Source organism: Boleophthalmus pectinirostris, unplaced genomic scaffold, assembly GCF_026225935.1.
Source record: "Boleophthalmus pectinirostris isolate CB_2022bp ecotype Guang Dong unplaced genomic scaffold, ASM2622593v1 HiC_scaffold_15, whole genome shotgun sequence".
Classification (NCBI taxonomy): Eukaryota; Metazoa; Chordata; class Actinopteri; order Gobiiformes; family Gobiidae; genus Boleophthalmus; species Boleophthalmus pectinirostris.
The window spans coordinates 29,462,617-29,480,240 of record NW_026571070.1 but is presented as its reverse complement, the minus strand read 5'-3'; the positions used below and the strand labels follow the sequence as shown (position 1 = coordinate 29,480,240).

General features: G+C 40.6%; 1 protein-coding gene across 1 annotated transcript in view; it reads right to left on the bottom strand.

Moving 5' to 3' along the window:
* The window catches only part of pard3aa (par-3 family cell polarity regulator alpha, a), an 826,722-nt gene that overhangs the window by 451,982 nt on the left and 357,116 nt on the right, over nucleotides 1–17,624 (bottom strand). Inside the window, exons 13-14 of the mRNA XM_055151054.1 lie at nucleotides 13,637–13,825; nucleotides 12,265–12,435 (exon numbers count right to left, since the gene is read on the bottom strand). Coding sequence (XP_055007029.1) covers nucleotides 12,265–12,435; nucleotides 13,637–13,825 — 360 coding nt within the window. The remainder of the gene's footprint in view (nucleotides 1–12,264; nucleotides 12,436–13,636; nucleotides 13,826–17,624) is intronic.

Sequence of the window (17,624 nt, the reverse complement as noted above, 5' to 3'; positions counted from 1 at the left end):
CGGTTTGGAGCCCGTCGGTGGAGGCTAATCCTGCTCGCCTTCTGTCGTAATGCAGTAATTACAAGCCTTAAGCCAGTGCGTCTGCCCCGGGTCCAAGCTCGCGTCCCCTGGTCTCTGGGACTTTCATTAAGCGTTCACATCCTCCCAGAGCCCCTAAGTCCAGAGGGTCTGAAGCCCGCAGAGTTTAGGAAAGAAGACCACCGCACAGGAGCGAGTAAAGAGCGAGGAAGGGCTGAGGAAAAAGAAGAGTCAAACCAAACAAGTACTTCAAGGAACTGCACTTGTTCATGTAATAGTGTGGTGTTAGCATGCTAGTTGTTGGCATTTCCTGCTCTGGACTCTGAAAGCTGTAAAAAGTGCTCATGAATGTAAACAGAATTCAGACAGGTTTCACTGGTTTTAGAGCTGAAGAATGGTATGATCTTCATGGTTCTACTAAAGGTGGAGACTTGTGAGTCATGACTTGGACTTGAGTCACAATTTTTAGGACTTGAGACTTGACTTGATAAAATAGACTAAGGCTTGGGACTTAACTTTGACTTGAAGATCAATGACTCGGACTTGAGCCCTGTGACTTGAGAAGACTCGATGTTTCTCTTAAAAAATATGTTTTTCTTTTTACACTTGCTAAATGTGGTGGTGAATTTTACAGGAACAAACTGGAACATGTCTGTCCTACTTCTCCATTTGTTACTTTGGATGTAACTGATATGGTATTCTCAAATGTACTACAGTAATATACAGTATAATACACTAATATACAGTACAACACAGTAAAACAGAGGGAAGTACAGAGAACATGATCCTTCATGATAAAATAACTCTTTTAAATCTAAATCCTTTCTATTCTGACTGTAATGATTTACACTAAGATCTTGACAAGACATTTATATAAATACTCTTATATAAATACTTCTCAATGCAATAAAGTACAATTTAGCTTAAAATTCATATAAACTGCAAAAATCAAAGCTATTTTTGGTACTTTGGTTTAAAGACTTGAAATGACTTGAGGTTCAAATCAGACGACTTGGACTTGACTTGGACTTATGAGCCAGTGACTCGAGACTCCACTTGGACTTGCCTGTATTTGACTTGGGACTTGACTCAGACTTGAGGTCAAAGACTTGAGACTTACAAAATAAAGACTTGGTCCCACCTCTGGGTTCTACTATGGCCCAGGGGCCAAATGCGGCCCAAAAACAAAACTTTTCTTGGCTTTTCTTGGCAGTACTTTTTGTTGCAAGTTTTAAAATAAAACAGCTTTTATAAACTTAATATCAGACTTTTACTGCATGTCCTGTTGAGGCACATGGCTGAATAAAGCAGCTCAGTGTGACCTGAGTTAAATACAAACATTTGGATGATTCAAGTGTTGCAGTCTATGCTCTCATTCAGAACTCTACTTACTCTACCCTTGATAAAACAGTGTGGACACTGTTGGGTTAGAGCATTTACACCCCACTCTGATCGAGTGCAAGTATTTTGCTGTGTTCCTGGCCTGTAATATGAATTCGTTTTTTGGCAGCTTTGCTTCTGTCAGTCTGCCCCAGAACAGCTGTGGGCACAATAATGCCATACTATCACCATGGGTAGAATGATGATAACATACAATTTAATTTTAAAATATTTTTTTAAGTATCCTTACATAAAGGTGTGTAATTCCTCAGTTGTTCAGGTAGGTTCCATTAAAAAAGAAAGTTACAAATCGAGTTACAATTAGAGCGCTTGTCTCTATCTGAAAAGGTAGAGTTGTCTTGCCTGTTCTCCTCCCGCTCCCTTGTCTCCGGGCCTCTCCTGCAGTGGTCAGCTCAATACTAATAAAAGCATAATTTAGCAGGGCCGGCCCCTGATTGATAGCTCAGTGAAGGCGGCATCGATCAGACCCTCTCTGATCCCAGTCTGCTCAGTCTTTTGTTAGGCCTGGCCACTTCCTTCCCTCCTGTCTGAGCGCATAAGTGTCTGCGCACTGACAAAGAGCAATGCTGTTCCAGTGGATTACGGACAGGCCCGCTCCACTGTTGTTGATGTTGCATTAGTGGGCCTTTAATAAACAGAACAAGCTATGGCCATACTCCCACTCGCTCTCAGACCACTCCCAAGTCAATACTGAGGAGGGTAAGTAGTGATTAAGCAGTTTAAGATGGACGAATGGATGTCTGCGGAGTCCAGGCAACACAAGTTTAACAAACACTGCTGCATTATTTAAAGGTCTACTGTGGAACTTTTTTTTTGTTGGAAGGTGTACCACCTGCTTGTCTCTATGCAGATGTTATTGCTTTGGCTGGAATGTTCCAATACTATGGCCTCCTCATCTCATTGGAAAAATGCAGATGTTGCCACCAGGCCAATGTTCCCTTGTCTTGCCTGTCCCCATCCTCATAAGGGTCAGGATCATGGACACCAGCTTCCACAGCCTCTGTAGCCTTGGCAAGGCTGTGTATTTCCCCACTTCCAGTTTTGGATGTCATCGCTCCATCATCTTCTTTGTTTCCTCTTGCCATCAACAGCATATACCCTTCCAGAATATGGGTACAGAGGTTTTGGGCCCACATGACATTGCCTAAGTACTGCAATTTCTTTTTCCTTACAGTTGATATTAGCTGGTATTTTGACCGTATTTCCTTGAAGGCTCCTAGCACCAAACCCTGATAAACCTCCTCATTCTGAAGGCTAAGTGAAGTGAGAGGAGCTGGCTGGCACATGCCAGGGCACATCACCTGCTCTCATGAAGAAGGAAAACTCCTCAGTCCACCAACTTAGTTTATCTAGATTCATAAGTGAATCATGGACCAGCCCAAATTACAGGTTAGATCTGGGGAAACTCGATCCCATTCACACTAAGAATGTGTTTTTTAAATCTACATGTGTGCAGTAAACACAGATGAATTGAATAAGTACAAGATATGTTTAATGCCAAAACAAAAGAAGATCCATCCACCAGAAAAGTTAAGTAATGCACAGTATGAAATGTTCGAGAGATTCCACATCACCTGCATGATTCCGTGGGAACATTTGGAACATCCTCCATGGATATAGATACATTTTATGCCATAGTGTTGAAGATTATTGCCAAAGAAACAACATTTCCATGGAAACAAGCAGGAGGCTAAACAAGAGTGAGGTTTGATAGTTGGCGTCTAACCTGCTGTGCCACTCCCACACCTTTAACCAACAAATGACCCCGGCATATTATGTGCTCACACAAGCTCAGAGTTGTGCGTGTTTGTTTGATGCTAGAGTAAAATATGTGTGTGAGTTAGTGTCAGTTTGCACTATAATACAGTATAAGCCCTGTCATGCCCCTGTCGAGTTAAGCCACTAACAGTAATTAGCTGTCATGTACATCCAAAGCAACCGCACACGTCAATGTCACCGCCACTCACACTCACGCACAACTCCAAACACATCACATTAGCACAGTCACACACATCTGTGACGGAATGGGGTTTGACTGGCTTGTACTAAACCTCCAGTGAACATTTTATCTGTAAAGTTCAAAATAAATAATATGAACAGATGTCCCCATGGAGATTGATACATTTAATGCCAGACCTCCCAGACAAAGCATCATTTTACCTTTAAACCTTTAAAGCGTGACTACTAAACACTAAACACCCACAACTGCACTGCAAATAGAGCTAACCGGTATTCACTCAAACTCCAAACTCCGCCCCTGCAGTAATCAGAAACCCCTGTCTGTGATCAGAGCAGTATTACGTGATGTCACATAGTACTTGAAATAGGAGTAGCTTTGGAGGCAGTACATACAAAGCTACAAATGTTAAATGATTTTTCTATAGCGCTTTTCCATCTTCAAGGCACTCAAAGCTCTTTACAACAATGAACCATTCACACACCAGAGTACACAGACACTAGGGGTGAGGTGGGTTAAGTGTCTTGCCCAAGGACACAACAACAGCATTCATCTGTGAGCGCTGGAATCACACCGCCAACCAGTGGATCAGTGGACAAATGCTCTTACCAATTGAGCTACTACCACCTCAAATAATATACCTGGTTTGCACTAGAATTACCAAAAAAATATTATGTGGAGTATACAGATAGAACACATATATACACATATACAAAGTTTAATATGGCGTTTGTCACTAAAAACACTAAGATTGTGAACTTGATTTTGATACTAAAGAATAGACTCGATACTCAATGCTCAATTTTCGATACTGTGATGATGGTTAAAAACATTTGTTATTTAGACAACAGAATGTGATTTTGAATATTAAATAGTGGTACTTTCTTTTCTATTCCCATGTGGTCTTAGTGGTCCATGTGCGTATACTAATTTACATGCTCTTATACTTGTTCTGATACGACCTTATCATTCTAAAACATCGTGCACATAGAATCATTTTCAAAAAAGTTTTCGTTTACATCAACCTGTATAAATACGCCATCGAGCTCCATCATAACCACACACCTGGATTAGATTCAAACTTGTAGCATTTATTTCATTATAGTTGTATGTATTACTCAAAAATACCTTGAAAAACGTGCATTACTGAGCGGGCTCGCCTCTCCACAGATCTGAAGTGACAAAATTGCTGACCTCCGAGCTCATTGGTCTCTGGTCATGGATATGGTCCATCAGCTGTGTGTGCAGAAGAAATGCGACTCTCTGAATGCTTCATGATCATCATCAGAGCAAAAGGGAACCATTGGTCACAGCTTCTGGCACATCAGCTCCTAAAACTCCATTTATCTCAGTCTACATGCAAACACCAAACCGTCATTTTCCAGAATCTCCACTCTAGCTGGAGTTTTAAGAAAGATTCATTTTCAGATGTTTAAAAGACGGAAAACGTCTCCATTTTCTAAAATACCTGTGTACATGTAAACGGGGCGTAAAGCGATTCAAGAAAGGTTCATTTCTGTCCTGTGAATGGGAATTTTTTATATCGATACTTACTCAAAGGAGTATCTAGTTTCGATTCTAGTTTCAGTATCAATTAGCATCTGATTTTCGATACTTTTGACAACTGTAGTTTAGTAACAAAAAAGGTCACCACTTTAAACAGTGAACTGTGTAACTTTTCTGTTGGAAGGTCCATCAAATTCTTTTCTCTATTGAGATGTTATTGCTTTGTCTAGAATGTCAGAATTTGTCAGAATGTCTGTTTTTCTAGGTATTTTTGAGCTATAAAATCACCTGTAATTGAATACATGTAAGGTAGAACTGTTTAATGTCATACTGTGGAACATTCCAGGCAGAGCAATGACATTTGCACAGAAAACAAACAAGTGACGAATCCCCAACACTTAAAAACGGTTGTGATGAGTAGATCACAATAGAAGATGATCAGAATTTCCTTTGGTATCCGTTAGCATCTACAAAAACATAACCTTTTTTTGTAATTCAGAGCTGATTCGTAAAACTTTTAAACAGAAAAACAAAACCAGAACCCTCTTGTATCATTAATATTTCAGCAGCGTAGCAACAAATGCCAGTGTGGAATCAAACGCTACTTTGAAGAACACATTTTATAACAAGACCGGGCGCGAATAAACAACAAAACACGGGAGAAAAATGGCCCTCTGAGTGACAGGCTAACTCGAGCGCACACTAAATGAACTGAATGAATATTAGAATTGGAATAGCTTTGAAAAATGTAATTGCTTGAATACATGTGTGGCTAAATTAGCAGAGAGAGGGAAGGAGGGAGGGAGGGAGCGAGGGAGAGGAGAGGAGTGAAGGAGCAACGCAATCACCATGTTTCAAGTAAATTGTCAGTAACCAATTCTATGGGAGCCATCTTGGGTAGAATGATGCCTTTTCATATGCGAGCTGTCGAGAGGCGATGGCTCTAATGTTTGGAGAATAACGTGTGTATACAAAGCCGTCTTCTATTGATGTGATTAGTATTAATGTGTGTACGAGTTAAAGTGCACTGCGTAACATTTCTAGTGGATTTCTGTGTATTTAAGTAACATGTGTCTTGACCCAGTACAGATATACTGTATAAGCAGCTCTGGAGGTCAGAATAATTCTGCCGTGTAATCTGTGTCTAATTATAAACTGTTTTATTGTCTGATGAGCAGGAAGTGCACATGAGCATGCTGGTTGTCGTTAGCATAACTGTGATGGTAAAACTGCACTGTGAACCATTAAATATTATAATGACCTAGTTGTGCTTTCCATGTTTTGAAGAAATCAACGTATACTAGAAGAGACAAGGTGAGTGAAGTGTCATGCTCAAGGACACAATGGTAGTATGCAATGTAGTTGTGAGTAAGTAGTTTTGGGGTTGACGAATGAACGCATTTAACACAGCTACTTTTATAACAAGTACGGTGAAAGGTGATTCTCCAATCACAAAGCACAATGAGCCTCACATGAGTCTTTCATTTCAGTTGACAGTTTCAAATACCAGTTTAAATCCAGTTTAAAACTAAAACGTCTCTCTGATCTGAACGGTCTCTCTCTAAACCCCAGCACCTGCAGCCAACCATGAACCATGTAAGTAAGAAAGTTTTTATTTATGCAGCGCTTTTCACAGACATATGTCACAAAGACACTTTACAGAGCATTATTCATTCACTCCACACTCAGTGCTAGTAATCTACTATTGTAGCCACAGCTGCCCTGGGACAGACTGATGGAAGTGCAGCTGCCAATTTGCGCTATCGGCCCCTCAAACACACACCACTTTCATACTAGGCAATGTGGGTGAAGTGTCTTGCCTAAGGACACAACAACAGTTTTTGCAACTGGTGCCCCCCTATTGCACCAGATTCTCCCAGTCAAGGACTAACCAGGCCCTGCCCTGCTGAACTCTGACGGGATCAGGCTTTGACAAGCCCGTATGTCCACAGGCTTGTATGAGTCAGTGCTAGTGCAGCCTCTGCAGCTCAGGGAGGGAATTCTGGAGGTTCTGATCTTTCACATGAGACATGGTCTGAACAATGAGAAACACTTGTACTGTGTGTGTCCTCTAGCTGCAGGTTAAGGCTCTGTGGACACAGGTTCAGATGATTTACAGTGACAGCCATAGTGCACCACAGTTTTCTAACAAAGAAATCAGCTGTCTGGATTCTTTCATTAAGTCCTTTCAGATGAATATCATGATTTAAAATGTGCAAATTATAACATAATGATCCACAGGGGGCATATAACTGGCAGACTCACGCAGCACAATAGGTCTTTGTAGTAAGAGTGAAGGCAACAAACAGCCCCTTTAACCTCAGCAAATCCAAATGATGTCATGTTGCTGGTTATAGAGTACACCTTTAATGTAATATTATCAGAGGTATACTTATTTAAAACGAGCAACTACACTAGACTATTCATAGGTATATCATCATTATCTGTGAACACTTGTGCCACCTCGGACACTGCAGTCACACGCCGCTCTCTGGCTCCAGCTCAGCTGATAGCCCGTTAGCTCCAGGGGCTAACCAATGATGAGATCAAGGCAATTTGCAGCGGCGGCGGCGAGCGGGGTGGCCTGGATCCAGTCAGCGACACCCCCCACAACCCCTCTCCCCTCCCTCCCCCCTCCCGCTGAAGCATTACGGGGCCCCGCTCGGCTCCTCTCTCCCCCCCCGCAGACAATGATGGATCAGATTCATTTCAATGGTGGCCTCCAGTGCTCAATCCCATTCGGACCCGGTGACAGTGGCAAACTAGGGCACGCTGCACACATATCTACCCAGAGCAAACAAGCCGAACCGGGGCTAGAGAGGAGGGAGAGGGGGGGTGCGGAGCTCCAGGGAGGCAGAATATGCGTTTAAACTTTTTGTATTGACCTAAAAGAGTTCATTCACTGGCATGTCTTATCGGAGCGCGCGATATTAAAACGCCCGCGAGCTGTTTGGTACAACGTTTTTAACCGTCCATAAGTGAGCAACAAAGCAACAACTAATACACATGTTTTTCAATCTATATCCGTCTCTTAGCAACTGCTGTTCAATAACCTAAATTGGAATTTTCTTTTATCACTGTTTGTGGAAAAAACGTTTACAAGTTGTCGGAATTGATGTCGGGTGGAAGCAACTGCACAGCGCTCTAAGGCGAGATTTGAACTGGTAATCATCTGGTTATAGGGTGGTCCATGTTGGATCATAATGTACCAATGTCAAATATTCAGCAGGCAATTAAAGCAACATTATGTAACTTTTTAACAACTGCATTTGTCATTTGAAATCTCCATGAAGGTATGTTTTATGCTGTTGCCTTAAGAGTCAGGTCTGTGGAAATGCAAGTCTGCTCACACTAAGGATGAAAGTTTTCCCAGTGGGCTTAAACTCATTTTCAAAATATGTCAAATAATAGAACTATTTGCAATAATAATAATAATAATAATAATAATAACAACAAGTAGTAGTAGTAGTAGTAGTAGTAGTAGTATTAATAGAAATAGTAGTAGTAATAATAGTAATAGTAATAGTAAAAGCAGTAATAGTAGTGGTAATAATAGTAGTAGTAATAGTAGTAGTAATAATAGTAATAGTAATAATAGCAGTAGTAATAGTAGTAGTAATAATATTAATAGTAATAATAGCAGTAGTAATAGTAGTAGTAATAATATTAATAGTAGTAGTAGTAATAATAGTAGTAGTAATAGTAGTAATAGTAGTAGTAATAGTCGTAGTAATAATAGTAGTAATAGTAGTAGTAGTAGTAGTAGCCATAGTAGTAGTCATAGTAGTAGTCATAGCAGTAGTAATAGTAGTAGTTGTAGTAGTTGTTGTTGTAGTTGTTGTAGTTGTTGTTATTATGCTTTTATTTCAGTCTATTACTTGGATAAAGTTACATACTGGGGCTTTAACTCATTTGAAAAGTACATCAAATTTTCTAACACACTATTTTCTAACACTCTCACACATTTGCACTACATGGTATACTTAAAGTGTCTTGCCTAAGGACACAAGAACCGTTTGCCAAGAACCATTCAGGTGAGACTTAAACCAGACACGCTATGATTTGTGGGTAAGTGTTAAACCTACTAATGCACCAACACCGTCTGTTTCAACGTGAGTAATGGTGATTCAGCTGTAGCGAGGTACAGATGATTGGGACGGAGATATGGAGGGACCGTGTTGTTGTATGTGATAAGAACAGAGGTCAGAGGGGACCAGCATTGAACTCAGCCAAACCAAGATTACTAAGATACAACTGGCCTTAGGATTTTTTGTTGTTTCCTCATCATAAACAGACCTGGAGTTGTGTTTTGTTTCATTCACACGTTTAACACACAAACCCTGCACATTTAGGTTGAGTTTTTCTCTCTGAAACAGAAACACTCTGTTGTACGCAGACACCGGGGGCGAGGTGGGTTGAGTGTCTTGCCCAAGGACCCAAAGGTAACCTGATAGTCACAAAAACACCAGAAATACTGTACTGACCATCTTCAGTGATGTGCATCAATACTGCACACGACAGTCAGGTGAGAGTCACTTCCTGTTACCGGCCTGTTGCTCAGTGGTGGGATAGAACTCACTCATCTCAGGGATGTAGACGGTTAGTTTCCATAACTTGGTTAGACCGTTCATTTTCACTCAGGAGGAGCTTTGGAATGGTTACAGTTTTGTGTGCTTTGTACTTTAGTGGTGTGCAAAAATATTGAAATATCGATATATCATATTGTTTAATGTGATGATACAGTATCGATATCATGGGTTGCTGTATCAGTATATCTCCAAGAGTATTTTTTGATAAATTTTACAAACTTATTTTGTTACAGTGCTACAGTTTTCTTGCATAAACAAGTTTCCTTTCTCTAAACAAGCAACACATTTGATATTTTGGCCATACCAGCTGGTCATAGTCTAATGCCGTCAGATCTCAGGAGCTGAGCAGGGCTGGGCCTGGTCAGTACTCAGATGGAAGACACTGGAAAAATCAGGTGCCACAGGGGGGTGCCAGTCATCGTGTCCTTAGGCAAGGCACTTCACCCACATTGCCTAGTATGAAAGTGGTGTGTGTGTGTGAGTGATGGTGGTGGTCAGAGGGACAGATGACGCCAACTGGCATAACAGCTGCGCTTCAGTCAGTCTGCCCCAGGGCAGCTGTGGCTACAATAGTAGCTTACCCCCACCTGGTGTGCAGTGAATGAATCATGCTCTGTAAAGTGTCTTTGTGACATATGTTTGTGAAAAGCACTACATAAATAAAAAAAACTTACTTACTTTCACTGTTTTGATGATTAAAATGTTTGTGTTTCATATGAACTTTGCACAAGAACTGGTTTAACAAAACACTAGTATCAGCCATGATTTAGCCTTTATTTTATTGAACCGTATCAAATTGATTTAAAATATATTGTATAGAATTGAAAGTGCACTGTATCGAGATATGTATCGTATTGTGGCCTAAATTAATTGAATAATGGAAAAAACGGATAGTGGCTGTTTCCCGTTTCCATGACTTAAACTGCGATGCCGGACTTTTGCGCCGCATATGGACTAAACCAGGACTGAACCAGGACTAAACCAGGACTAAACCAGGTCAAAACCAGGACTGAACCAAAACCGAACCAAGACGGAGTGTCGGGACGAGCCCAGAGATGCGCCCAATAAACTGTTAGGTGATCAGGACCAGACCAGGACAGAGAAGGGGACTGAGACCGGGACTGAGATTAGGACCAGACCAGACCGGGACTGAGATCAGGACTGAGACTGGTTTAAACCTAGTTTAGACCTGGTTTAGACCTGGTTTAGACCTGGTTTAGACCTGGATCAGTCCATATGTAGCACAAAAGTCCGGCATCACAGTTTAAGTCACGGAAACGGGACATGGCCATTCTCAGTTTTTTCCATTATTCATTTAAACACAAAATCGAAAACTGAAACAACAAATCATTATCCTTTTTTAAAAACGTATTTATTTTCGTTTTGGCGACAAATAATAAAGAAAATGGTTGTTTTTTTACATTTTCTTATTTTTGGTTTTATTTTGAAAAACAAATGAACGAATAATACAGAGACCTTTAATGTCACTGTCATCACTGTCTCAAAAATGCGAAGAAAAAAAAGACGCAGAATAATAACACAACACAGCTTTACAAACCAGATTACAGTGACATTCCTTTTAATGTAAAAAATGAAGGGTGATTCGTCAAAGCCCCAAGCCCAGACCTATGCCTCAAGATCATAACAGACGTTTCATAGTGAATTATACCCCTTCAATATTGTTACTTCTTTGACAAATACCAACCTTTCTATAACGTATTCTCCACACAGCCTTTATCTCCTTATGCTATGTTATGCTAGCGGCCTGTCACTCATAGAGCTTTATCGAGGTGGCGAATGAAGCCGGCGAGATGCTATCGGAGGGGGGGAGCTATAGGGAAATAAGCGCGTTCCTTTAGATTTGCATAGTGGTGTGGTCTTCATAAAGGTCCATTCTAACCAATAGGGAGGAGATGGGCTGATTGGAATACAGTCATTTATCACCGTGGAAATGTCGCTATCGGTCTTATTCACTCTGTCTCAGGCTGCAGGCTTTGAACTACACGAGTAAAGAATGAGTATAGTACAATATGTGGTATACGATGGAGTGAATATGTAGTAATGCCAGTTCTGCAGTGTACTAATAATGGAAGTAGTATTTGTAGTAGTAGTAGCATCATAATAAAGAGGTCACAATAGTAAAAGTGGTAATTGTAGGATTTGAAGTGGCTCTGTCAAAAAATAATCATGATAGTGAAGTAATCATGAAGTAACAAGTGTCTGTATGGTTAAAGTAGTAGTAGTAATAGTAGTATGTTTGGCATCAGTTAAAATCTGTTTCCAGAAAAGTTGTTTTGAAGAATATGTTTCATTTATGTTTGTAAAGGTAATGAAGTAGTAGCATAAATATGGAGGTTGAAGTACTGGCATTGGTAGTAGTAATAATTGGAGTAGTAGAGAAGTGCTAGTGAATAGTACTTATTGAATTGGTGTTTGTGACAGTGAAAATGTTGTAAATTTAAATTTGTAAGTATGTAACTATTAAAATATAATGAAAAAAATAAATAAATAAATAAATAAAAAAATAATAAGTAATAATAATAATAATAATGAAAAATATAAAAAGAAGGCTAGTCATGGATTTCAGCTTTATAAGAAACCTTTTGAGGACTTTCTCCCATTCAAAAGAAGCAATATTTCATTTTAAAGTGGTATTCGCTATGGCAAGAGTTTGAAGTTCTCGTCATTCTGAAACCCACTGATAGAGAAATGGTTGAATGGTAGAAATCAATACTGCCATTAAGTATATAATTCATAGGAGCATCTTTTTGTATTATGTGTTTCTGCTCTTACCTCCATGAGCCTTGCGAGTCTGCGGGCCACCACCAGCTGGATCATGCCCCTCTTGTTGCCCTCCACAGACATGGACGTCCTCAGAGCCTCCATGGCCTCCTGGTTGGTCATCCCCAACAGCGACTCCCCGTTCACGGCTATGAGCTGGTCATTGACACGCAGACGACCGTCCTACGAACAAAAAAAAGGAAAACATAATTAGGGATACATTTTAGATAGATAGAATCCATGGCAAAAGGAGAAATTCAATCTGACAACTGGACAAAAGTTTATTTGGTCGAATACATTTTGCAGCCCATCCAAGCTGCTTCTTCAGTTCTGGTCAAAACGCTGGTGGACACTTCCTTATATCTGCCTGAAGGAAGGAGCCAACTACAATGAAACGACTCTGAAACTAACACTTGTTTACAGTTTCTGTTAGTTAGCCTGGTGTTTTGTCAAATTTTAGTTGGTGTCAAACAAAGCAATGTGGTCTACTCCATTCAGTGTAGTGAAGACAGCAGTGAGCGCTACACTGGAGAAATGAAACAGCCACTTCACATGAGGATGTACCAACACAGACAAGAAAGCAACCCCAGTCTCCACCTAAAATTCTCAGGCCACTCCTTTGAGGAGAGTGAGATACAGATCTGAGCCAAAGAAAAGAACTGGTTTGAGAGGGGAGTTAATGAAACTATTTTTATTAAGAAAGACATAGGACTCAGACACCATCTATCTCCTATTTACAACTCCATCCTCAAATCTAAATGAAAACTAAAGAAAACAATAGGAATACCCAGGTCAGGCCCAGAGGTGTGAAAGGTCCCATTATGGCCCTGAATGATTCTGCTAATATGACCCCACACTCAGTGCAGTTCAATAGGCTAACTAACTAACTAACAGAAACCGTAAACAAGTGTGTGTGTTAGTTTTAGAGTAGTTTCATTGTAGTTAGCTCCTCCCTTCAGGCCGATATAAGGAAGTGTCCACCAGCGTCTGACCAGAACTGAAAAGGCAGCTTGGATGAACTATGAAACATATTCGACCAAATAAACTTTTGTCCAATTGACAAACTTTTGCCATGGGATCTGTAATTTATTTTTTATTTTTTAAATGCATAATTCGTCCAAGTCTTTGTTCATCTCTTAGGCAATGCTAATATGATATTGTTTGTTGTTGTTGGTTTTCAGAGTCTAGAGTAATGATGTCATATTCCCAGATGGAGAGCAAGAGCCAGTTTAATCACGGTCATTTCCGCCCCAGTGATATCTCTACGGGGCTTTTTGCAGAGTTTCGCTAAAATCAATACTGTCAGATGAGTCAGTGGACAGGGAGCTGCGGGTGAACGTCAATGACAACATGTTAAACACTTTACAGAGAGTGTGTATCTTGCCTTGCTGGCCGCTCCTCCGTTGATGATGGACTTGACGAAGATGCCCAGGTCGGCGTGGTTCTCCTTGGAGCGGTTGCCCTTCACGCTGACCCCGAGTCCGGCCGAACCCGAGTCGTTCAGAGGGATCTCAAACGTCATGAACTCCTGAGCGCCATCTGGAGACGCTCCCAAGTCCTCGTCACTCGGACTCTGGGGACGGAGAAAAGATGTACAGTGTTATGAAAAAGACTTCACACTTCTGGAAAACAAAAAATCATCTACATTCCTTGGGGGTGTGATGCTAACTGAAAGCATTACTCTGTTAGAAGCTCTGTTACTGAAGATAGACTTAATCTGATCTTTATTTTAAGACAGAAATCTGACCAGAAAGAGCGGTCTTGGTTGGAAGTACAACAGATGAGATGACAGTTTTTCAGTTAGTCACTCTCACTTTTACATCCTTTTTTGCTGAAAATCAAACACCTAAACAGGAGCTGAATTGAATTTATTTGTTTGGAGGATAAGCCCCTTGATGAGTAGTGTTTTGTCTGTGTTTGCTAAAATGCACTGCAAAGTTTTCTGATCTGGCCAAGATTTTAAAACTTATATCAGGTTATTCATCTTGTTTTCAGATTTATTATCTACTTACTAGCTCTGAGGCTGCTTAATTCTAGTGTAGAGGTAGTTTATTTTAAGATAATAAAATGATCTTGCTGCGTGGACAGATAATTTCACTACTTTTAAGTCATTTTCTGATAGATTTAAGTGTTTATATCATAAATTTTGGCCAAGCTTTTTTGCAGTGTGAGCGTTGTGTCACCATGCACGCTGATGAACATTCCAGTAATAATGATACAAGCAGAAGACCCCCGTTGTGATCAAGTATCAGTAGTGTGCAATGCCAGTAACAGGGATTGAACTACCAACACTACCGTATTTTCCGCACCATAGAGCTCTTAAGCCTCCAACCCCATTAAAAAAACAACTATGCGCCCCAGAGTCCAGAGCGCCCTATACACAAATCCACTCAGGTGTCCCAGCATGACTTCAGTAAACTACAAAGCCGCACCACCTGCAGAACACGTAAACACACACGGCGCAGACAGCGACCACGCAGCGAAAAACACCCGCAGCCACACTCCACACCGTCGAGGAACGGAACGGAGGAACAAACTGAAAAAGTGAGTGCAATGTGCCACTTCTAGAAACAACTGAACTGAGTCACTGCAAACACGCCGACAATCCGTTGGTCCCAGACAGCACCCTCCCTACACACCACAACTGAACAAAGCCCAGACAAAGTCCCACTGACCCATCCAACTGTTGTGTTTCCTTCAAAGTCCAGTGCGGTTTATTTGTGAAAAAAGTTTGAAAATAGACCATTTTATGCGCCTTATAATCCAGAGTACCCTATAGTGCGGAAAATACGGTACTGTAAAGCGTGGAAGTCTACATTTGAGCTACATCTAATCATTGCTCATTCACGTTTGCAAAACAAAACAAAAAAATCCAACATTTTTGCTGGCTACATGTCAACACACAAATAGGTTCAGAGGCGGCGCTACCATTAGGAAAAGTAGACAGCTGCTTAGGGCCCCCAAACCTGGGGAGGTCCCTAACCATTTGCCCTCAGTGCCACAAATGGCCGAGGCCTCAGAGCCATTTGATTTGATTTCTCTCAATATGACATTAAATAAGAATAGTTTACTAATAATAATCATATGTAATGGATGTAAACAAATATGTAATTGTACTAGCAATAAAATAAAACTACTTTCAGTTTTGATTATCTAGTAGGCGACTTAACTATTAAGACAGTTTTCCAATCCATCATAATTCAAATAAATAAATAAACAGACAATAAATATATTTTTTTAAAAACTAAACAAAAAAACAGGTGCATTATAGTGAGGGCCCCAAACTCAAGTTCACCCAGGGCCCCCAAATTGCTAACTCTGCCACTGAATAGGGTGACCAGAATTTCGAAAAAAAAAATTGGGACATGCTTGTTTTTTTTGGTGGTTAGTAATAATAAAATTGTGAAACGAATGCGTAATTAAGGAACGCTGTTATGCAGAGATCATTTATGACGAACATGAGTCATATTTTCTTTGTGTTTTGGTCATTTTTAAACGGCTTTTCTGTATTTTACCGAAACAAATCGCAATGTATGCTTCTAATTAATGTTGGTGAGTATCAAATGGGTCAAAAATAGAGACACCTGAAACATTTCTTGAATAAAACTGGGACAAATCAGTAGTTTTGTATAAATCCACTGGGACACAGGACACAGGGCTCAAAAGTGGGACTGTCCTGGGTAAACGTCTGGTCACCATATACACAAAACCTACATCTCAAGTTTTTCCCAGATCCAAACTTTCAAAGTCAAGTATCCTTCGGCGAAAAGTACAAATCCGCGGAAAAAAACATTCCAAATGACAAGAAAATTCACAGCTGTCAGAGGAGACGAGATAACAACCGGGAAGATGAGAGGAGCGGATGCAGCCATGTCCGCGGCAAATTGTCCGTACTAGCTAGCCGAGCGTCGCTAATACCACGCCACCATCTTGAATTCCGTGTAACAGCGTAGGCGACAAGAGGAAAAACTTTTAAAAACACAGCTAGCAATTTTACGTCCGAATCGCGGCGGTAGGTAGCGTCCTTTTTGACATTTTTACCAACTTTCTTTCTCTGCGCAATCTGGTAGAAAGCTTTAGCTGTAGAAATAGAAAATAGTCCATCACGAAGCCACTCCACTCGCCTTTCTGCCAATTACCCATGTCTTCAGAGAACTAGCATGTGTAAAAAGAACAAAAAGGAAAAATGTGTTTACAGATAGCATCAAGTAGTGAGGGAGATGCTAGCTAATGGCGTGGTGAAAATAGCCGAGATGCTACGAGGGGTTGTGTGGTTGTTTACTTGATTTAGAAGGAAAACTACAATTTGAGAATATAAAAAGATACAACGAGAGACAATGTTGGATATTTCTATTTCTGAAATGTGAAGAAAAATACAAACATATGAGACATTTTAATTGGATTTATTGTTTTTGAGGAAAGTGTATTTTTGTCAGTTTTCCGCATTTTATAATGAAATCTAATCTTATTCTATTCTTGTTTTTGTATCGCACAGTTTGATACAAATCTTGTTTGTATGCTAGTATTGTGTTTGCCAACGCTAGAGGAGAACCAAGTACTGAAAACATTCCCTGATGGTGTGATGCTAACCAGAGGTGGAGACTTGGACTCGAGTCAGACTTGAGTCACTATTTTTAGGACTTGAGACTTGACTTGATAAAATGGACTAAGACTTGGAACTCAACACACACGGAGCAGACAATGACCGCGCAGCGAAAAACACCCACAGCCACACTCATCACTCCACACCGAAGAGGAACGGAACGGAGGAACAAACCGAAAAAGCGAGCGCAATGTGCCACTTCTAGACACAACTGAACAACTGAGTCACTGCGAACACGCCGACAGTCCAGCGGTCCCAGACAGCACCCTCCCTACACGCCACAACTGAACAAAGCCCAGAGTCACCGTGAACAACACAAACAAAGTCCCACTGACCCATCCAACTGTTGTGTTTCCTTTAAAGTCCGGTGCGGTTTATTTGTGAAAAAAGTTTGAAAATAGATCATTTAATGACAGTGCGTCTTATAATCCAGAGCGACTAATAGCCCGGAAAATACAGTATATGTTTTTAGTAGGGCCGGGCACATTAACGTGTTAATTTTGCATTAACTAATTAATTCATTATCACCAACAATTATTTTAACATCGTTTTTATTATTATTGTTGTTTTTTTTATTGTAAACATCTGTTGCTCACTGGCTTTTATTTTGAAACAGTCCACCGCGATCTTTTCTTTACACTTTTTTCTGACCCCGTGAGAGGCAACGTGTCCGAGCCTCTGCGGTTCATGGATCTTTCTCTTTGTTCTCCTTCTTCCAGACACCCCTGAGGTGTCCAAATCGAGGTGTCCAGTGCGGTTTTCGTCGCTG